General features: G+C 44.7%; 2 protein-coding genes across 3 annotated transcripts in view; one reads left to right on the forward strand and one right to left on the reverse strand.

The window, feature by feature from the left end:
• Positions 1-16959, reverse strand: part of NOMO1 (NODAL modulator 1) — a 68356-nt gene extending 51397 nt beyond the window's left edge. Inside the window, exons 1-8 of one of the 2 annotated variants that reach the window (XM_006892668.1) lie at positions 16694-16959; positions 12929-13018; positions 9302-9347; positions 6080-6180; positions 4358-4464; positions 3257-3329; positions 1340-1492; positions 384-521 (exon numbers count right to left, since the gene is read on the reverse strand). In XM_006892668.1, coding sequence (XP_006892730.1) covers positions 384-521; positions 1340-1492; positions 3257-3329; positions 4358-4464; positions 6080-6180; positions 9302-9347; positions 12929-13018; positions 16694-16852 — 867 coding nt within the window. In that variant the 5' untranslated portion in view covers positions 16853-16959. The remainder of the gene's footprint in view (positions 1-383; positions 522-1339; positions 1493-3256; positions 3330-4357; positions 4465-6079; positions 6181-9301; positions 9348-12928; positions 13019-16693) is intronic. The other variant, XM_006892669.1, reaches the window with a different exon arrangement.
• A 6337-nt stretch (positions 16960-23296) lies between these two features.
• Positions 23297-23372, forward strand: part of ABCC6 (ATP-binding cassette, sub-family C (CFTR/MRP), member 6) — a 70378-nt gene continuing 70302 nt past the window's right edge. Inside the window, exon 1 of the mRNA XM_006892718.1 lies at positions 23297-23332. Within this exon, the coding sequence (XP_006892780.1) occupies positions 23297-23332 (36 nt within the window). The remainder of the gene's footprint in view (positions 23333-23372) is intronic.

Genomic DNA, 23372 nt, shown 5'->3' on the forward strand with positions numbered 1-23372 from the left:
GCCACCAGAGGTGCTTGCACCATCACTCTCTCTCTCTCTCTCTCACACACACACACTCCACAAACCTCCTGTGATCAGGTCCCTGTTGACCCACAACATCCTACAGGACAGAACGGAACCGCCCATAGGGTTCCAAGGCCGGGAATCTTTACACACGCAGACAGCTGCATCGTCCTCCCGCAGAGCAGCCGGGGAGTTTAAATTGCCAACCTTCCTGTTAGTGCTGAGCACTTTACCCACTGAGCCACCTGTCAGACTGTGCACACAGCCATGAGAAGAACGTGCAACCGAACCACTTGTTCTTTTAATACCTAAAGGGCATCAGCCGCTGCTGTGTCCTAAGCGTCCCAGACACATGTGGGATGGAAAGCGGCCTCACTCACCACAGTGTAGCCCCCACTCGGCAGGGAATAGAAGGAGAAGGAGCCGTCTTCTTTAGAGACCACATAGCACAGGTAGACCAGAGACTCGTCCTGGGGCTGGAAGCCAGGCACAGGGGAGACATTGCAGCCCAAGACATCCTAGGCCAAGAGGAGGGGGAAAATATTACTGTTTTTCCACTTACTTGTTCTGATCATTACAAAAGAGGTATTTAAGAAAGGCAGATATGTTAACACCATAAGAGGAACACATATCTTTACATTAAAATTGTGAAGTTAGAAACTGGTTCTGACTTCTCAGAGGGAATAAAAAGGGGGTCTATCTTTATCTACAATGAGTCACCAAACTCCAGATGAGGGAACAGGTGAAGTGACTTGACCAAGGTCACAGCTAATAAGAGGCAGAACCAGATTGAGTAGACCCTGGTCTGTCTAGTTCGAATGCTCTGTGCCTGCCACCAAACTTCCCACCTTTCCTTTGTAAGTCTTTCATTTCTTATGAATGAAATAATACACCAAAACCAAACCAGATACCATCAAGTGAATCCTGACTCCAGGTGACCTCGTGTGTCACAGACTAGAACTGCACTCCATAGATTCTCAGTGGCTATGAACGTTCAGGAGACCACCAGAGTCTATAGTCATACCACCCTGAATGTGCCCTATCTCGTCAGAAGACTGCCAGGGTCCATGGCCATACCACCCTGAAGGTGCCCAATCTCTTCAGAAGACCACCAGGGCTGTCTTCCATGGTGTGCCTCTAGGCAGATTCTAACATCAAATCTCTCAGATAGTAGCCAATCACATGAACCATCTGCAGGGACTCTTGACCAAAACACAGGTTCTTAAATGCTAATTTATAAATTAACTTGCATTTAGAATACTTAGGAATAGTCGGTGCCCTATGCCTATTCACATACACCCCATCTCCTTTATTCCTTACCTGTCCCTTTGCTTACCTCTTTGGTTATGAAAGAAGAGAAGAGAAGAAACTTCACCCCTTTCATAGGCTCCCCATCACTTCGGACAGAGCCAGACACATTGTAGCCTGCCACTATCAGGGGACTGGCCACATTGGCATTGGAATTAGTGACACGCACAGTGGTGCTGGCCTATGAAAGACAAAAACCTTAGCTTCTAAAAAAACAAAAAACAAAGCTAAACTGCAAAGTATCTAATGTGAGGACATGTGTAAAATATTAAGTTGGAGAAAGAGTAACATAAAACTGAATGCACAGTATACTTTCAACTATTTCTTTAAATGCATAAAGAAAATGGCAGGGAAACAGGACAAGTATGTATTTTTAAACTGGGGAGATATAATTTACATACAGAAAAAGGCACATGCAATGATTTAATTTTTCTCCCCAATGCAAGGATTTTAATAAACTAACGCACATGTAGCTAGCACCCTGAAACAGAAGCACCAGCACCCCAAAAGTCTTCCTCACCTTCACTCACAATTACTACCAGGGGGACTCATTACCCTGATTTCTAACAGCATGATTTATTCTTATCATAATCCAATTTCATACTAATAAAGTCAAGCGTCTTTATGCACACAATTCACACACACTGTAAATCTTATAATTTATCCTATCTCTAATGTGTTATCAATTATGTTCAAAATGAAAACATTTATAAACACTGTCCCATAAAAAAAGATCCTAAACACCAGAAACTATAAACATTATAGACATCCAGCCAAACATGAAATTGTACCAACAATTATGATACTGAAAATCAAGAGTGAAAATGGACATGCTGGCTCGGATTCTCCTTTAATAGAAACGCGACAGTCTCAAAACTACCATAAAAGCTAACTTGTTAACATTTCCTCTGACTTGAAATTTCATTTAAATTGCTAAGAATCTGACCTTACCAATAATCATAAAACTCTTTCTATGTTTCTTTGAAAACAGCTTGCAAAAGCTATTTTGGGCAAGCAAAAAAGAAACAAACACAAAAAAAAACACAAAAAAAACCGGCTACAGTTAAAGAACTCAAAGAGTAAAAATGCACTCCATAATCCATGGTTCTAACATACCCTGCAAGCCCACTAGCTCTCTTCTTGCTTTGGGGTCAGTAGGGCCATGAAATGGCACTTCTCACCCCACCCACGTCTTAGGTAACTTCTCTACATCTGAACGTAAATGGTATCATCAGAATATCCATCATCACTGTATAACCCATCTCCTTATCCTTCAACAATGTGCCTTTTGCCTTAAACTTTAGGTTTTTAAATGCTATTAGTGCTGTCAATTTGGAACTAACTCAGTTGATCTATAGGGAGTTTTCAGAAGCTGCAAATCACACAGGAGACTCCTATCTTCCTGTCAAGCTGGTGGATTAGAACCACGTGTCTTTGGTTTGGCAGAGCAATTTTATACCACTAGGGCCACCATACTCCACTGACAGATTCATAATTGCTGACACATAGATTTCAGATGTCTGACAAACCACCATTAAGAATGTTCGTAAGGTTTTTCACCATCACAAACAAAGCGACCATAAACATTCTTATGCATTCTCCTGGGATACAGGTAAAGGAGTTTCTAGAATTAGTGCATCTACAGGTCTGTGTGTCAGACTGAAACCTCAAATCTCGTTAAGGTCTTTTTGGTGTTGATTTAGAACAGTATGGTTCAAAACAGGAAAGAAAACACGGAAGTAAAACGGAAACCAACCTAAGAACCATCTACTACCAACGAGGTGAATATCTTACTAACTTCATCACGGGTGATAAAACTCTCCTCAGGCTACTCCCAAAAGAACCTGTGCTCATTTCACATCCTAAATCGAAAGCTCGTAAATCGAAAGTTGGTCCCTGACTGGCACACTTCTGGCATGCCCACAGGCTCAACAGGAACACTCACCTCTTTCAATGCCCAGGTTGGATGAGTTGCAAAGATTTCGTAATCTCCCGGAAGAACTTTAAAAAATGCAAACCTAAGAAATACAAAAGGCCATTTAACTTTATCCTAACCAACCAATTGTTTGGCAAATACTGACAGCAGGAGAAAAGGTCTGACTTCTCACAAACCTGCCACAGTTGGTGATTCTGAATGAAGTTCTAATCCTTCACTATACAAATCTCTATCACACTTGATGAGCACTCCCCCTGGGCAAAGGATTCACTGCACTCCTTATAATGGATATTATTCAAGTCACCTGAGTAAGGTCAACAGCAAGCGACCAGCCCAAAGAAAATCAAACTGCTTTTTGGGTTGGCGCAATGCCTTATCCAGAGCTATAATATACTAACATTTGTAAGCACTGACTCTAGCCCAGACAGCTTTAAACAATATTAAATATCATTTCATGTAGTCTGCCCAATGACATGACTTTATAAAGTATGTTGTTGTTGCTGTGTACAGTCAAGTCAGATCCAACCCATAGCTGACGCTACGGTGGGTTTTCAGAGGCAGTTAACCGCATTGAAAGAAACTGCCCATCCTTCTCCCGCGGAGCAGTTGGTGGATTTGAACTGCGTGACTTCGGGACTGTAGTGCAGCTTCCTGCCATCAGAGCTCCCTTTATAAAGCATATTTATATTTTCATTTATATATGAAGATAGAAGCGTTTAGTAACTTCCTCCAGGCCAAAGAGCTAGCAAATGGGTCAGCCAGGATTCAATGCAGGCTGCCAGGCTCCAACCCCAGCCCCAACGAGTGGCCTCAAGCCAGGCCCTTGCAGTAGGGGTTCACGTAATATTTCATCATGCCCCATCAACGTGCAGGGTAATGAGTCAAATGATACCACTTCACAGATGAGAAACACAGGACTCTAAGATGAGTGACTGCGTTCAAAGAAACCAAATCAGAACTTGAATCCACCTCCCAAACCGAAAGCTCAGCAACAAAGAATGAATGAAAATTTTCTTTAAACTTTCATTCTAATATCAATAAAAGAAATTTTTAAAAAAATTAAAAAACAGCAAAGCTCAAACTCCCCCGCCCCACTCCAGTGTCACTCACTTGCCACCCGGCTGTGTAACTGTTGACTGGATCTTCGCTTCAGTCCCTGTATTCCTGAGAGAAACCTGGACTCCTGCCGGCCCCAGGGACTGCCCTTTACTGAGAACCTGCAGGAGAAGGAGGTTAGAACTGGGCCTGGCATCGCCACTCTCTTTTAACCATCGCTGCAAACCCCACTCTTGTTCCCGAGATGGAATCTGTAGCCTTCTGGGGGCCACGTGCCCATTTGAAACCATGATCTAAAGCAAGAATTTTTCCCTAAAGAGAAGGAAAAAGAGTAACTGTCAAATGCTCCTCAGTTTCATTAAGTGCAGGCTTCCATCCATTAAAGAGGCACCACTGTCTTACAAACAACCGAGTAAGGGGGGGCAAAAACCCAGGACTGGAATTTTAATAAACCTACACATAAAAAAAAATGGAAGCAGGAGTAGCATCACTTCCTAAACAACATGCCTCTGGAAACTCTATGAACTTTGATAAATGTTGATAGTTACAGAAAAAGGCTTCAGGCCTTTTGTTCATAGGGTCCCTATGAGTCATGCTCTAATCTATAACAATCAACAACAACAACCCCCACATAAAAAAATGGGTGGGATGCCTGAGGGCTTTACTTTCAATGCAAAGTTAAAGGCCTGATAAACCAGCCAAGATGAAAAGGCCAGCAAGGACATAGAGACATGTCAGCCTAGTACTAGATGGAGAGGCAAAAAATGTCTCCCCTGAGAACGTGAGCCAAGAGCTGCTCAAGAAGGTCTGCAGCCTAAATTCACAAGGCCAAGAGCATCCACAACCATGAGAAGCCCAAGACTTGAGTGCAGCACCAGGTAAAGCAAAAGGCATGCTCTCTGGGAGAAGGCAGCTTCGGTTCAGCCCCCAGCGGCTGGTTATAAAATGCACTCTGACTGCAAAGTGGTAAATGCTAAGAAATGAAGACTTAAAATACACAAAATAGGATATACCATAATAATGTCATCAGCAGCTATTTTAATACACAATTATGAACATGATGCTAAATATCCTCCACCCAATAGATCTTTTAATCCCTCTAAAAGTTCTAGGAGGGGGTTACTACTATGATCTTTGTTTTACAGATGAGGAAAGGGAAGCACAGGGAGATTAAAGAGACTTGGCAGGACCACACAGCTAACAAGGGACAGCAGGTGTCAGTGTAGCAGGATGGCGTCCATGCTGGTAGCTCCATCCAAGAAAGAAGCCTTTTCTGGCTCTGCCCGGGTCAAGCATTTGCCCCCAGAGGAAGGGAACAGCATCCTCTAAATCCACATCACCCTAAAAGCCCATCCTTCCATTAAAGTCTAACGCCTATTCAAAGTGTGGATGGGTCACTAGTAACCTACACTGATCCGTTAAAATACCCACTACAGTTAGCACACAGTTCTGTCGAGTCTATGGAGCCTCTTGAAGTTCTCTGTGGGCCCCCTGAGTGTGCAAAGTTCCAGGTAAAAAAGGCCTTTTTCAAAGGTAAGCAAAGGCATAGACTGGAATGGCAGAGCAAGTGTTTAAAAGTAACGTTATAAAGCTCTGGTGGCCTAGTGGCAAGGAGCTGCAACTATAATCCCAGAGGCGAACGGTTCGAATCCACCAGATGCCTTGCCAGGGAAGGAGGGACACTTTCCTCCTGTACCAGTCAGATCTGATTTGACGGTACACGCACACAAAAATAGTAATTAAAAAAAAAAAAATTAAAAAAAAATAAAGCCAGACCTTGCCGTTGACAGAGAACCCAGTGAACACAAAGTTGATGTCCCCACCCTTCGTGCAGATATCACTGACGCCGTCCACGTAGAGTTCCACGTTGGTGGGCTCTGAAGAGGAACACAGGAATGGCACAAAAGAGCAACTTTAGTGCTAAGATACAATGAGACCGCCTAAGAAAGACATGTGTTATGAACTAAGCTTTCATTTTCCTCTTTAAACATTGAATACACTCACGTAGATCAACATCCAAAGATACAAAAAGATGTGGAGCAAGTCTTCCACCTCCCTGATGCCCCAGCCACCCAGGTCCCCAGTCCAAAAGGAGCCAATCAGTTCCAAGCCTAAGATACTTCTTCACATTTCAGCTGAGCTGGAGCCCAAAGCACCCCTGAAAATTCTGTGAGCACGAAGAAATTCATTGACTTCTGGATTGTTGGTGTTGTTGTTATGTGCCGTCGAGCTGCCTACCTGCGACTCCTAGTGACCCTATGTACAACAGCTCTGACGCCTGCCCTGTCCTGAACCAGTCCCACTGACTCCGACACACTTATATCCACTGCCCCAGTCACCACAAATCAGACATTATACTAAATGCATTTAATTCTGACACTGGGATTTTAAGAGGAGCTCTGATGGCTTTCTATTTTGGCAAACCAGCAATATCTGTCATTTAATTAGGAATAAACTGAGGCATTGAAAGGTTAAAAGGACCTCTCTGGGTCACGGAGCTTGTGAATGGAAGTCACAATCCGACTCCAGAAAGTTAAGCTTTCAGACCCATACCCTGACCAAGAATGCGTGTTCCCAAGATCAGAGTGAAAGCCTCGGGAGGTAAGTGGGAATAAAGAGACAGCATTCTGCTGGGTCACCTTTTTTTTGGAATGTAAATAAATATAGATCTCTTCCAGTCAGTTGCCCAGGTAATTGTACTCCAGATTTCTTGGCACAATCTGGTGAGCGCATCCAGGGCAGCATCTGTTTGCTGAAATATATTAATGGGTATTCCATCAATTCCTGGGGCTTTATTTTTTTTTATTCCATCCATTCCTGGGGCTTTATTTTTTACCAAGTCCCTCAGAGCAGCCTGAACTTAATCCTTCATCACCATTGCCTTTTTTTTTTTACCATTGCCTCTTGATCATATATTGTTTCTTGAAATTTTTCTGAGTCAGCCAATTATTTTTGGTACAGTGACTCTGTATACTCCTGCCATCTTCTTTTAATGCTTCCTGGATCATTCACTATTCTGCCCACAGCATCCTTAAGCACTGCAACTCACAGCTTGAAGCTGTTCCTTAGTTCCTTCAGCTTAAGAAATGCTGACTGTGCTGCAATCCCAAAGGTGCGTAGTTTAAATCCACCAGATGCTCCCCTGGAGAATGAAGAGTAATCTCCTCCTGTGCCAGTCAGATCTGATTTGATGGTACACAATAAGAAGGAAAAAAAAATTTTAAAAAAAGAAATGCTGAGCAAGTTCATCTGTTTTGATTTTCTGACTCCAGCTCCTTGTACATATCATTAGAATACTTTGCATTGTCTGCCTGAACTGCCCTTTGAAATCTTCTATTCAGCTCCTTAACATCTTGATTTCTACCCTTTGCTTTGGCTTCTCGGAGCTCCTGTGTAATATTCAGTCTCTTCTGACACCCACTTTGGTCTTTTCTTCTTCCCTCTGTAATGACCTTGTGCATTCTTCAAGGACAGGGCTCTTGTTTGAACCACTGTTGTGCGCTATCCACTGGTCAGCCTGACAACGGCCCTACAGGACAGGCACAACTCCGCCGGGTTTCTGAGTCTGACGTGTGTATGGGAACAGATCTCCAGGTCTTTTCTCCCATAGAGCAGGTGGTGGATTCAAACTCCCAACCATGGTTAGCAGACAATCATTTAATCACTGCCCTACATTATTGTTGCTGCTGTTAGATGTCATTGAGTCAGTGTGAACTCACCTTCAACGTACAGAACAACAGGACAAAACAAAACGCTGGCTGGGTCCTTCACCATCCTCCCAGGGACTCACTGCCGAGTCTCAGCCTGCCACTGTACCCACTGTGTCAATCCCTCTCACTGACAGTTCGCCTCTTCTCCCCCTAATCCTTCCCTTCACCAAGCATTCTACTCCAGGGTCCGGTCCCTCCTGACAATAATGCAGACCACAACGTCTCACGCCCTTCGCCGCTAAGGAACAACAGCTGTTCTTCTAAGCGTCAGCTGCATTTACTTCCTCTCCAGCTTTCTAGAATAACCAACAAGGTACTCTCTTGACTAAGAACTGCAAAAGAACCTTGCTGAGGGCCAGATGAGCTCCCAACTCTCTGCGTTTCACTTTTCCCTTTCCTAACTGCTGCAATGAAATTCTTTGTTCTCACCCGTGAGCAGGTTAAATGTAAAGAAACTCCCCTGTCCCCACAACTCTCTCTGCGCTTTGAAATTGGGATCTCACACCTCCCTCTACCAAAACATCAAGGAGCAAGTCTCTCCTCTTCACTGACTCCAGTCCTGTCAAAATGGAACTCTCTCTTCTGATCTCAACCCCTTTCTCATCTCTCTTAACCATTCCACAAGTGAACCACATGAGCAGAGTTCTGAGGTTTTTGTTTGTCTGCATGTAGAAGGGCTGTGTTTAAGTATTAGCTGAGTTCTCACTACACGCCAGTCACTCTGAACATTTAAATACATCAGCCCAGCAGGTCTCCAGGTCCCCTGCGAGGTGGGGACTACAATGATCCTGACTCCCCAAGTGAGAAAACAGAGCTGCGGAAGGGAGGAGACTTGTCCAAGGTCGTCACATACTGTCAAGGCTCAAGGTCGTTTCATATTCTAATCTCTTAAGAGAACAATTTCACGTCAAATCTCATCATTTTGAAATCTCAGTTCATGAAAAACTGAGGCGGCTATTAAAGAAGTAGTCCTAGGTTAGGGATAAACCCCTTCCTATCTTTATACTGTTCTGTGGTCACTAAGTGAACTTCAGAAGCAGAAGGTCCTGGCACAGGTATAAACAAAGGTCAAGATTTTACAGATTTTTTTTTAAGAGACATCATAGGAAGGCTATGGGCAATTCTAAGGTAAAGCCAAGATATTCTAAAACGACAAGGGAAAAAAACTTTTCCACACTACAAACAATTCCTTAATATTTAACAGTCTATGCACTCTACCAATGTAAATTAATACTTAGAATATAATCTAATCTCTTACAGAAGATGTTTCATTATACAGTTCACTTACCAAAACTCCACCCCAGGGGAGGTTCAATCTTCAGAATGAAATCCCCCTAAGTGGAGGAAAAATAAAGTTTAATTTAAAAGGATAAAAACTGGGGATCCTTCAACTAGTTTAATTTCATCTGATGAGAACATCTGCTGCAAGTAAAATTCTTATACATGATTTGAAAGGGCAAGAGTAGCTTTCTTCATGGAAATGGCTGGTTCCCTTTGGTTCTGGCAAGCTGAAGCTAAACATGTAAGTTCCCATCTGGACAGTGAGCAGATCCCCTGAGGAAGCCCAGGCCTGAGTAAAGGCATGTTAGTCAACCATGCGTCGTCTCATGATAGCAGACATAACTGATTATAACCATTTCCCTTCATATGCATCAAATCTTAAGAGCTAGTCCACATCTTTAGGAACTACAGCCATTTTATTTATTCAAAGTAGATTTACTTTAACTCCTCAATCCCCTCACAAAGTCAGATATCTTGAGATTATTGATATTATAGATTTTTCTTTTTTTAATTTTATTATTTTTGTGTGACTGTACCGTCAAATCACATCTGACTGGTACAGGAGGAGATTGTCCCTCCTTCCCCGGCAGAGCATCTGGTGGATTCAAACCATGCGCCTCTGGGATTGTAGTTGCAGCTCCTTGCCACTAGGCCACCAGAGCTCTCCTGATATTATAGATCTTTTTAAAAAGACTGCAAGTTCACCTCTAGAAGTCAATCTTACGTGTTACATATAAAGATGTAAGCTCAAATATACTTATTGTCACTAGTAAAATTTTTTAATCTGAAGAAGTCTATTACTTGAGAATAGTTATGGCCTGACTCTTAAAATACTACACAGCCCCTAGAAAGCAGAAAGATTCCATTTTGTTGTTGTTACTGTGTACCACAGTCAGAACCGACACACAGCTGACTCTCCAGTGGGTTTTCGGAGGCAGTTAATCACACAGGAGGAGACTGCCCATCCTCATTCCACCGAGCAGGTGGTGACGTGCCTTTGGGACTGCAGTGCAGCTTCTTGCCATTAGAGCTCCCTATGATTCCACTTGTATAGCAAAATAAAAATCAAAAGATGTATGTTTATTATTGCTTTACGTTCTTAGGAATCTATAATGATTTAAAAAAGGTTTTTTAAAAAACTACATATGCAAAAATAAGAGGAGCTATTGTTGTTAGGTGCTGTCATGTTGAGTATGACTCATAGTGACCCTACGAAAAGCCAACCGGAAACTTCCTTAGCCTGTGCCATCCTCATCATCTGGGGCACTAGAACCCATGGCTGAAGTCACAGTGTCAATCCATCTCGTTGAGGGGACTTCTTCTCCTTCACTGACCTTCCATCTTTCTAAGCATGTTCCTCCCCAAGGAGGAACCTTGCCTAGGTACATGTCCGAAGTATGAATGAGGAAGCTTCACCATCCTTGCCTCCAAGAAGCACTCTGGGCACACCCTCTCCAGGACCTACTTGTTTGTTCTTTTGGCAGTCCCTGGGCTATTCAGTACTCTTCTCCAGCACCACAACTCAAAACCGTTGATTCTTCTTCTCTCATCATTCTTCACTGTCCAGCTCTCTGATGTACAGCAGGTGATCGAGAAGACCAGGGCCTGAATCTGGCACACCTTAGTCTTCAAATAATATCATAATTCTTCAGGATTTTGGAGAGGTCCCTGATAGCAGACCTGCCCAGTGCAATGTATCTCCTGATTTCCTGACTGCTGGTACCAAGGGGGTTGATTGCTGATCCAAGCAAGATGAAATTATTGACAGCTTCCTTCTTTTCTCCATCTGTCATAACGTTGACTGTTGGGCCTGTGATAACTCTTGATGTTGAGATGTAATCCATACTAAAGGCTGCAGTTTTTGATCTTCTGCAGCAAGTGTTTCCTATTCTCCTCACTTTCACCAAGCAAAGTTCTGTCATCAGCATAACAGAGGTTGTTGCAGAGGAGGGAGAATACAAATGAAAAATGCACAAATACATATTAATGAGCACAAGCCCCTGCGTATGTTGTATGTTATATATCTGTGAATGCCTCTCAATATAAACACAAAGAAAGCAGTCAAGATGTGTAACAAAACTTTTTATTTCCAAAAAAACCCTTGTTTCTTCATTTGAACAAAATTTTACAAAACAGCTTGTTTGTTCACTCACTCAGTCGTGTACATTTTGCTCCATAACATTAACTACAATGCACACAGAGTCTGGTCTCCCGCTCCACCCTGTGTGTTCCTTCATCCAAGTTAGTGATTACCATCTATTAATGCATTTTCTTGAAAGCTCAACAAGACAACGACAAAGATTTCTTGTTGAGCTTTAATCCACAGAGCAATGATGTCAGTCCAGAGACAAAGGTGCGCCTAATCAAGGCCATGGTCTTCTCAATTACTTTTTATGCATCAGAGAGCTGAACAATGACTAAGGATGACAGAAGAATAGACGCCTTTGAGTTGTGGTGCTGGAGAAAAGTCTTGAACATACTATAGACCACCAAGAAAACAAATCAGTCTGTTTTGGAGAGGGTGAAAGCAAGTCTCTCCTTGGAGGCTACGATTTTGAAGCTCCACCTCACTTACTCTGGGCACATGGCCAGGAGGGACCAGACCTTGGAGAAGGACATCATGCTCAGTAGGGTGGAGGGGTAACATAAGAGAGGAAGACCCCAGATGAGATAGATTGATACAGTAACTGGAGCAATGAGGGTTGGTGTATCGGAATTAGTGAGACTGGCTCAGGACAGGGAAGGGTTCAGAGTTGCTGTGCATAAGGTCATGCTGTACATCGCAGGCAACTCACCAGCACATAACAGCAATAACATACTATGACAGGTTTGGTAGCAGAAACAGCATCCACTTCCTAAACAACATGCCTCCAGAAACTCTATGAACTTTGATAAATGTTGACAGTTGTAGAGGGGCTTCAGGCCTTTTATTCATAGGGTCGCTATGGGTCGTGCTCAACTCGAAGACAAACAACAACAATGTATTTTCTATTCCCTCTCTTCCCATTAACCATACTAAAATGATTCTCTGTGTGTAAACCTTTCTCGAATACTGAAACTTGGATCAGAGATTATCAATATAGAAGAAACCAGAAATGAGGGAGAGGGAGGGGGGTTAATTTCCTTTATATACTTCTAAAGCATCTGATTTTTTTTTTTTTAGTTCCCACAAAGCTCTTATTACTTATACAATTCTTATTATATTAATTCACGCTACTTACCTAATCCTCATCTTGGGCTACTAGCTAGTAAATAATTCTATTAAATCAGGGTTTGGCAGGTTTGGCACTCCTGACATCTAAGCTGTCCTACGCACCAGAAATGTTAGCTACATCCCTGGCCTTTACCCACTCGATGTCAACAGCAATCTTCCCCCCAGTGACAATCAGATATGTCCCCAGATCTTGCCAAATGTCCTTGGAGACACTGAGAACCACTGTATTATGGCAACCCAGTTTATAAGTTGTCTACCTTAGAATGTGGCCAGTATTTCCATATTCCACTCTCTTTAGGAAAGAGAGAACCCATTTGCCCATAGGAAAGGCCATCCTCCTGACAAGCTAAAGCCAGTACAGTACACTGCTTCCTATCATAAAAGTTAAGCAATAAAGACAGCCATGCCCGCTGCTCTTACCTTATCATACAAAGGGATCATAAAATAGCCATTGTTTGGGGCACAGTCAGTCTGGTATTTCAAAGTCCCATGCTTGGTGTACAACTTTATCTACAAAGACAGGAAAGAATAAAAGTCATCTTATCACCACTGAAAGTTCCCTACAGACATTAAGCCTGAATTCATTCTATCAGCACGCGTTTGCTGAGAACACACTGTGTGCCAGCTATCAACACGAGTACCTGGGGACAGAGAGAAACGAGGCAATGTCTTTAAAATAATGTGATTCAATGCTCTCCAGATTAGAAACATCTGAAATCTACTCAGAAAGTCATCTGTTGACACTTTTCAGTTACTTCTGGAGGTTTTCTCTATGCTCTTCACATAAGCTTCTGGGTCTCAAAAAGTAAATTTCAACTTTGTTTCTAAGGAAGTGCTTGTTAAAATGCAGAGCCCTGGGTCGGCTTCAGTTCTCAATGAAAAAGTCTAGGTGAAGAGGCCAAGCAACTGCGTTCTTAATACTTAGAGCAACACTCACCTAGAAACACCCCATCTTCTATTTTCATTCTCACGATAAAAATATATCAAAAAGATGCATGTTTGTATGCCCCTCAAGACGTCTCTAAGACTCACACTTTGAGCATTTCGAGGCAGGAACTGTTAACCCTAGAAGATGCTCGTGTACATAACATGTGGTCTTCCACGTACTAACTGTGTGAACTCAGGTGAATCATTTAACCTCCTGAGCTTCCACTTCTTCAGCTGTAAAAAACTGCCACCTCCTCTTCATGGTGGTCGTGAAACTCCCCATCAACACAGGTCAAACACCTGAGTGTGGGCTCAATAAACAGTCCCTGGAATAACTGTTTAGCATCTTTGACACAAAAAGGCCACATGGTGCAATTAGCAAGTCAGAGGATGAATTCCTGGAAAGTTTCCTTAACCTACTTACATGGCTTACCTACTCTGAACCTCATTTTCTACTCTGTGAAAGGAAATGTGAGTCTGACGACCTTCAAAATACTAGTGCTCTATGACTCCGAAACAAAAAGGACAGGGTCAAGTTCTCACACACACACCTCCCATGCTCACTTGGGGAAGGCAGAGCATGAAATCATGTGGACGGTCAGCCCCCTGTAGATCGTGACCATGGTTTATTCTCCTGTGAACGATGCTTCAAGGTGCCTGTGGCAAGGTCTTGTTTACTACAGAGACTCAACAAGTATGTGATTAATTTATTTAAAGATTATTAAGGAATTCAGAAGTATGTGTTTAAAGCAAGGATTGAAAACGCACCAGCCAGGAGGGGAGATCTGGGTGGTACAAACGGTTAAATGGCTTAACTGCTAACTTCAAGGCCAGATGAAGTTCAAAATCCATGCAGAGGTGCCTCAGAAGAAAGACCTGGTGATGATCCACTTCCTAAAAATCAGCCAATGAAAACCCTGTGGAGCAGAGTTCTACTCTGCTGTGCATGAGGTCATCACAGTCCATGAGGTCATCACGAGTCATAACTATTCAACAGCTGGGAAAGGAGGTAGGTAATTAATGTCAATGAGCAATTACCAAAAGATAGGGAGATCACTATTTGATTCTAGACAAGCTTTACAGCCCAGAGGGCTCATAAGTTTCCAAGAGAGGCCTGAAATCCATTTTGTCTAACATGCACATCTTCTGTTAATGTTAGCGATTTGTCTTTGACAAAACAGCCCATTGCTGAAGAGGAGAATGTTATGCCAGGTGGGCTGGGATTTTCACCTGTTCTGCTCGCTGCACTGCTACAGCCTCACCTCCGACAGGGCAAGGCAGAGGCAGGGGCCCAATCACTCCCGCTGGCAGCGTGCACACCATGTGACATCACCCAGCAGCGGAGGAGGATGTAGAAAAGTGAGGGGGTGTTTGCACACATGCATGCACACACACACACACACACACACACACACACACACAGAGAGAGGCAAGAAATGATTGTGAAATACCTTGATTACGTGCATTTCTTTCTTAAAGAACAGCTCAGGACATAGGACAATATCTATCTATACCAAGACTGCAGAAATGTCTGATTTCATAATCAGAAATTAAGAAAGCCAGGTAGCCAAGGGCTCAAGGGACGTACTTCATGTTGGATCACAAAACTACCTGCCACTGTGAGCGCTCGAGGGTGGAGGTAGTACCCCCTTCACCTTCAGACTTCCCCTTTTTCCTGGGGTTCCAGGAAATGTGTCCCGAAAGGAAGCTTCTGAAATGCCCTATACTCACACCAGGAGAAGCTTCTGAAATGCCCTAAGCCCACACACCAGGAGGAGGGCCCAGAAGGTGGCAGGGCCACCCAGCAGCATGTGCCCCACAGATCCTATGAGTCTAACACACTGGAGAGGAAGTTCAGCAGCAGCTGAACTCTTTAAGAGTAAAAAGGATAAAGGTGACGCAGAGAGAGGTTTTGAATATGGTAATTGATTCCATTTAGGAAATACATGGTGCTGAGTGGTACTGCTTCTAATAGCTTCCTCAACATCCTATACAGGTATGAGAATTGGAACTCAGAGCAAAATCAAGTAAAAAATGATAGTGGGGTACAGAATCTTCCATGGCCCTCTCACCCAAAGTCCAGCAACGGTGCTATGCAGAACATACTCTGGCCCACCCCCACCAGAACAGTTGTTCAAATAAGCTTTTACATCACCTTTAGCGGTCTTTTCTCAATTCCTTCTACTCAGCAGCTCCCAGATTCTTCCTTTTCCTCCCAAACCATCTCCCAGGCCCCTATCCATGCCACTTCTAAATCTCTCCACCTGTCCTGCCCAACTTCAGGCCACCCCTGAAGAGGCCCACCGGCCAATCCTGCCAGGCCCCCTTCCTCCTCACAAAAGCCTCCTGAATTAAGACTTTACAGGACAGTCAAGACTTCTAGAGACAGCTCTGCAGTGTCTGTCCGACCACCCCCACCCCGTCAGGTGGTCAAGGTGGTTGACGTGACCCAAGGTGAAGGAGGAAGCGGGGAGGGAGGAGAGAAGCTGAATACAGATCCTCGGCCCTAGAGATTGCAACACAGGTGTACTGGGTCAGGATGTCTAAAATGAGAAGCAATGCCCTTTAAAAGCATGCCAGAAAAAGGAGAGAGAAATGACCCACAGGGGTTTGAAAGAGCAGCGCTTAGCCCACTGGGGGATTCTGGGAAGGGAGCGTATAGGCCACTGTTACAAGAATAAAACTGACATGTCTAAGTCGTGGAATACGAGTTTCAGGAGGGGGTCGAAGGACGTGGGTCCTCAGACTCTGGGTTTGAAGAGAACTGGGTCCTTCCTGGATATTCTGGGGCTGGTCTTGGGCTTTGATTCTGGGATTTGCTTTTTGAAGACTCTACATTTGGGGGCAGGGGGAATCTCTCCCTTTTGAGAGGTCTGATCAAAATTATGAGCCACTATCCCCCCAAAAAATGCCCCTCACACCCTGTGCACAGGCATTCAGGGCCATCCTCACCCCGTGGCTGACTCCCGCGATAAGCAACCCTTCCCTGACTCCAGGCTGTGCAGACACACACACACCACGCACCCCTTCCCTGACTCCAGGCTGTACGCGCGCGCGCACACACACACACAAACACACACACACACACACACACACACACACAGAAAGCAAAGCCAGGAAGAAGAAATGCAATCGTAGAAGGTGGTGCGGGCAGAAGGCGCCCGGAGCGTGGGCGCAGAAGCCACCGCGGCCCAGAGAGGCTGAGCGAGTGGCCAGAGCTCACACAGCACGCAGGCCGGCGGCGGGGCGGCCGCTCACCTCGATGAGCGAGTAGTTGATCTCCACGTCCGACTTGACGAAGCCCCCGCAGCCCACCACGATGTCCTCGGAGCCGCGCGCCGGCGCCAGGCTACTCAGCAACAGCACCACGGCGATCGCCGCGGGCCCCGGCGGCCCCACGCTCCCGGCTGCACGCATGGCCCGGCCTCGGCCGCCCGACCCTCCGCAGCCCGCCCGGTCCCGCCCCTCACAGCGCACGCCGCCGCCGCGGGTCCCTTCCTCTCCAGGCCGCTGACAGCACAGGGGCCGCCGGCGGCACTGCGCATGCGCGCTCCCACCCAGAACCACGCCCCCGAGAGAGAGCCTTGACGCCAGCACCGGGACAAAACGGGAACGTCTTTGCCCTCTCTAGGCCCGGAGGACTAACCACAACGTCTGGCCGATGTCACGTAAGGTGCATGCCTGCAGGTGCAAACTCCAAAGGTGAATTCTACTTTGGGATTCACTATCACCAAAGCTGAACTCTAGTTTGGGTGATTTGCTTGCTGCAAGTGAGGAGGGCTCGAAGCACTTCCTGTAGAAGGTTCAACACTGCAGCTTTCAATATAGACTGCATCTGAACATCAGGAAAACAAAAATGCTCACCACTGGACTGATAGATAGCATCATGATGGACGGAGAAAGGCTTGAGACTGTCAACAACTTCATCTTGCTTGGATCCACAATCAATACACTTGATCCCAGCAGTCAGAAGATCAGGAGATGCACTGGGAAAGTCTGTAGTCAGGGGCTTTTCCAAATTATTGAGGAATAATGATGTCAGTTTGAGGACTAGGGTGGAACTGATTCAGGCCATGGTCTTTTCAGTCATTTGCTATGCATCTGAGAGATGGACAAAAAAAACCCTAAGATGACAGAGGAAGAATTGGTGTCTTGGAGCTGTTTTGCAGAAGAAGAGTACTGACTATACCATGGACTGCCAAAAGAACAGATATGTCTTGGATAAGTTGAAGCCAGAGTGCCTCTTGAAGGCAGAGATGATGAAGCTTCATCTCACATACTTTGGGCATGTTGCTAGGAGAAGTTATTCCTTGGAGCAGGATAGCATGCTCGGGAAGATGGAGGGGCAGAAAAAGAGAGGAAGATCGTCAACAAGGTGGGTTGTCACGGTAACCACAGCAATGGGCTTGAGTGTGTCAGAGATTGTTAGGTTGGCACGAGATAGAAACTCGACAGCATCTAACAACAGCAGTGACACAGGTGGAGAGATTTGTTGGCTTCTGGTCAGCAGAACAGAGGAAGACCCTCTTCCTCTTCCAAAAGATGAATTGACACAGCGAGTGTAGCAATGGGTTTGTGTGTGTCAGGAATGATGAGAATGGCACAAGATAGGGAAGATGGGGAGGTTCTGCTCCGTTGTTCACAGAGTTGTGGTGAGTGATAGTTGACTCCACAGCACCTCACAATAACAAGGTGGGAAGAAGAAGAGATGATGTTGATGGAAATATCTGACAACCTTCCAAAACTTTTTCACCCATGTAATTCCCAGACGATATATATCATTGTACAAACTCCTTTAGGAATTTGTGTAATAACTCACACATTCTTCCATGATCAATGGGAGCTCTGGTTATGGAGTTCACGTGGAGTTGCATTGCTTACCCAAAGGTTACTTTCCGCCAGTTCAAATCCACCAGCTCTGTGGGAGAAAGAAGTGTGATTTCCTTCTGAGAGATTTGTTGTTGCTGTAATGTATCATCAAGTCGCCTGCAATGCATAGTGACCCTGTGCACAGCAGCTCTGAAGCCTGCTGTGTTCTGAACCAGTCTCACAAACTTTGACACACCTATCACCATTGCCCTAATTACTGTATCGATCTATCTCATCTGGGATCTTTCTCTCCTGCACTGTCCCTCCACCCTTCCAAGCAGGACGTATGTTCTCCAAGGATTGGTCCCTCCTGGCCATGTGCCCAAAGTATGTGAGACGAAGCTTCAAAATCCTAGCCTCCAAGGAGAAACTTGGTTTCACCCTCTCTAAGACAGACCTATTTGATCTCTTGGTGGTCCATGGTATGTTTAAGACTCTCCTCCAGCACCACAACTCAAAGGCATTGATTCTTCTTTTCTCATCCTTAGTCATTTATGCAGCTCTCTGATACATAGCAAGTAATGACAAAGATCAAAAACTGGATCAGGTGCACCTTAGTCTCTAGACTGACATTGTTGCTTCTCAATACTCCGGAAAGGTCCCTGACAGCAGATTTACCCAATGCAATTCATAAGCTATTAAAGGAAGTTAATAAAGATTGTTGTGGTTGTTACGTACTGTTGAGTCGCCTGTGACTCAAATTAATTGTCTGATGGTTAAGGTCACATCTCAACTTGTCTGCCCATGATTCTCTAGTGTAGCAGCTATGATGTAGTCATTCCCTCAATGAGCTCATCCTAGGGGATTTACACACATAAATCCGATGTAATTATTTCTTTGATGGGACCCAGTATACATTGTAATAATTTCCATTATGAGATCTGCTGTGAGAACCAATCAGTTAAAAGGGACTTTGACTGGAGGTGTGCCCTGCATCTAATATACATGGATGTCTGGCAAAGTTCTCTTAAAGTTTGCTCCATCTGGATCCTGCCTCCTCACAATCTTACTTTTGATTCTTTGGACTTGAACCAGATTGTCTTCTGTTCTTAAACTCATTACCCCCTAACACTATGTCACGAGAAGCTTCTTCCCTGAAAGTCTTGAGACTTGCCAACCTTTAAAAGTGAATGGATGGATAGATGATAGATAGATAGATAGATAGATAGATAGATAGATAGATAGACAGACAGACAGGAAGACAAGATAGAGAAACTTCATTGGTTTTTCTTCTCTAGGGAATACAGCCCAAGACACATTGTTATTTACTCCCATCAGCAAGCGTTACATAGAGCTGAATTTACTTTTAATTCAATCTGTACAATGACGCATGATTTGTCTACAAATAACTTTAAATGTCAGTCTCTCTTTTTTTGCCTTAAGGAAGAATGCATATTACAATGTAGAATGCATTTGACTATGAGGCACTGCATCAAAGTCGACAGATGAGCTTTCCTGGACCTGATATTTAGAATTCTTCCATTTCACTCCCAAAACACTCAAGTGTCTTATTTGGGTAGTTTACGTGTTTTGCTTCTAAATGAAGAGGTAAGAAAGAGGATTTCCCACTACAACCTGACATTTGAGCTAATACTTTAGCAACATACAACAAAGAATGGGAATTTAAGGGATATTGTCAAGAATAATTCATCTTCTGGGGAGCTCTGGTGGCCTAGTGGCAAGGAGGTGCAACTACAATCCCAGAGGCACACAGTTCGAATCCACCAGATGCTCTGCCAGGGAAGGAGGGAAAATCTCCTCCTGTACCAGTCAGATCTGGTTTGACGGTACACTCACACAAAAATAATAAAATTTTTTAAAAAATTTTTTAAAAAGAATAATTCATCTTCGTGGTGATTTTATCCCCTCAAATAGGAAGAATCTCCATTTCTCACTTGGCATCCTCTCGTGCAAGACTCTCAACTGATTAGTTTTTTGTTGTTTTTTTAATTTTAGCTTATTATATATTGTGTGTGTGCAGTCAAATCATGTCTCACTGGTAGAGGAGGAGATTTCCCCTCGTTCTCCAGCAGAGCATCTGGTGGATTTGAACCAGACGCCTCTGGGATTGCAGTGCAGCTTCTTGCCACAAGGCCACCAGAGCTCCCTTCAACTGATTAGCTTTATGTGAAAATGTATTTTATTCATCAAGGTCTGTAATTTATAACTGAGGGGGCCTTGTGGCTCTGTAGTTTAAGCAATGGCTAGTCACCAAAATGTTGGTCATTCAAACCCACCACCAGACGTTCCACAGAGAAAAGCTACAGCAGTCTAGTCCCATGAAGATTTGCAGGCTGGGTACCTTATGGGACATTTCTACTCTGTCCTGTAGAGTTGCTGTGAGTCAGAATCAACATGAGGTTTTGCTATCACTGGTTGAAATGGAAACAGACACTTTTTCATTCACAACCCCCTTCCACTAATGGCCAATTGGGTAAGGAGCTACGTCACCAACCTACGGGCTAATGGTTCAAATCTACCAGCTGCTCCAGGGAAGATTAGTAATCTCCTCTCATGCAATTTACAGCCTCTGCAAATGTGCTAGAGGGCCAATGAGTCAGTTCCGACTTGACAATGCTTAACAACAGCTATTGGAAGTGTGAACTCCCTGGTCTGTTTTAACAAATAACTGGTACATTGAGTGAGAAAATGCTGGCCTTTGGAACCCTCTCACTTTATTTACAGAATGAAAAACTGAGGTCCAGGGAGGAAGGGCGGCTGTCTAGGGCGCTCTAGTGCTCTGAACAGAGCAGTTAAACTCAACTATCTGACCAAAAGGATGAAAGTCAAAGTTGGGATCTTTGAGTCTAGTTCCTGGCTCACCCCAAATGATTTCTAGTGTTCTTCCTGACTTCCTAAGCTGAAAATCATTTGCAGACAAGTCGAGTCTCACTCATCGAGACCCTATGCAGGGGCCTAGCACTGCCCTATAGTATTTCTGAGGATGTAAATCTTTGTGGAAGTGGCCCACCACATCTTTCTCCCTAGAATCAGTTGGCAGGTTCTAAGGGCACTAATGAACCGGGCTCTTTATCCAGAATGTCCCACTTCCCATTGTGTCAAATAGATTCTCACCCTTAGCGACCCTCCATCAGGTCTCTGAGGCTGCAAATCTTGATGCCTCTCTCTCCCACGGAACCTTCTGTTGGCATTTGGTAAACAGCTCAGCTTTCTAGAGACCTCCTGTCAGTGTGCCTTTGTTTCTGATTTCAATAATACAAACTCATCTCCTGCTTCAAAAAAGAATCAAGAAACAAAAACGCACCAAAACAAACAACCCAAGCCTATGGCTAAAGAATCAGTCTCATCTTGCAGTAACCCAGGTACAGCATTGAGCTACCCCATCGGAGCTCTTGGGTTATAATCTTTACTGAAAGGAGCTCCGGTGGCGAGTCCATACAGTTTTGCTGTTAGCAGAACTCTGTCTCTCTGACAGCTCAAATCCACTGTCAGCTCTGCAGGATAAAGATGGATGGATAATCTCCTCCCGTTGATGCTGAAATGCTCTCAAGTCAAGCACAACTCATAGCGACCTGGTGAGCAATCGATCTGAATTGTGTCCTGTTTGCACAATTCTCAGCAATCTCAATACACTGAGTCCATTACTGCAGACTCTGTGTCAATCCAGCTCGTTGAGGGTCTTCCTTTCCTCTTCTGACCCTCCACCTCTCCAAGTACGATGTCCCTTTCCAGTCAACAGCCTCTCCTGATGTCCAAAATACTTGCACCATCTCCTATTCAACATCTCTGCCTCCACTGAACACTCCCTTTGCGCTTTCTCCAAGACCTATGTTTGGTGTTGTTTTGGTTTGTTTTTTTTTCGGCAATTCATTCAATACTCTTCTCCAACACAACTCAAATGCATCAATTCTTCTCCTAAACCCAGTTAGAGGGTCAGCTGTCAGTTCCAACCCCAAAGCAATGACTTAAAAAAAAATGTAATCTTTACTGAAGGATCCCTGGTGACACCGTGGTTAAGCACAGCGCATGTGCAGTGGGTGGAGCAGTCTGTTGCTGTCAAGATGTAGATCCCAGGAAAGGCTTGGGGCAGTTCTGCTCTGTCCTTTAGTGTCACCGTGAGTCTGTATCCACGCACCGGCAACCTACTGGGTTTGGAAACTTAATAGAAGCAGATCGCCAGGTCTTTCTTTTCCAGAACCACTGAGGAGGTTCAGTCACTGCCTTTTCAATTAGCAGTCATGCTTTTAACCATTTCATCTCCTATTGTTGTTGTTGTTGTTATATGCCGCTGAAGCAGAACAGACAGCTGAGGCTATAAATCGTAAGGGCAGAGATGGCCCATCTGTTCACTGTGGAGCTGCTGATGGATTCAAACTCCTTATCTTTGGGTTGGCAGCACAGCTCCTTATCCACTGGGCCACCGCAGGGCTCCTCTAATTCTAATAATAGCTAACTTGGAGTATTGCCTGGTACTGTGCTAAATGCTTTTTAACAATTTTAAGTCTTTTTTGCTAACAAGAGACAATGAATGGGGGGGAAGGAGGGAAGGAGAGAGAGAGGGAGGGGAGGAGTGAGGGAGAGAGAGAGGGAGAGAAATGTAACAACTTCCACCCCCACCATCCACACACCCCTATTTAGCCTTGTCGCTGGAGACTCGGGTCATTGCAGTGTTCTCTGCACTCCGGTAGGGTTCATTCACAAGACGAGACGACCTTTTTAGAAGTGGGCTTGCTGTATGTAGAGTGTTCCAGAAGTTTGGGGTATTCGCTGCAGGGCAGGGGGGAGGAGGTAAATGGAGTGCCTGTCTGCAGGTTAAGGGGTTCTCCCCCTCCCTTCTTCACCCCGCCCAGTTTCACGACCTCTCGCTCCACCCCACCTCCAGGCCGGACCTTGCCCGAGGCCTGTGGTCTCAGAGCTCGAATCCTCGCCAGGCCCGCCCCTTCCCTGGCCGGAGCGCGCTGGGGCTGCAAGCAGCAGACCGACAGACAGACCGACTGACAGGCCGACGGACGGGCCCACTGAGAGGGCCAGATGGCTGCGCCCAGCGAACCCGGCGCTGAGCCGGCGGTGAGTGCCCCCATCCCAGCCGAGGTGGAGGAGAGTCCCT

The sequence above is a fragment of the Elephantulus edwardii genome, unplaced genomic scaffold, assembly GCF_000299155.1.
Source record: "Elephantulus edwardii isolate Elephantulus edwardi_28Jun2011 unplaced genomic scaffold, EleEdw1.0 scaffold00117, whole genome shotgun sequence".
Classification (NCBI taxonomy): Eukaryota; Metazoa; Chordata; class Mammalia; order Macroscelidea; family Macroscelididae; genus Elephantulus; species Elephantulus edwardii.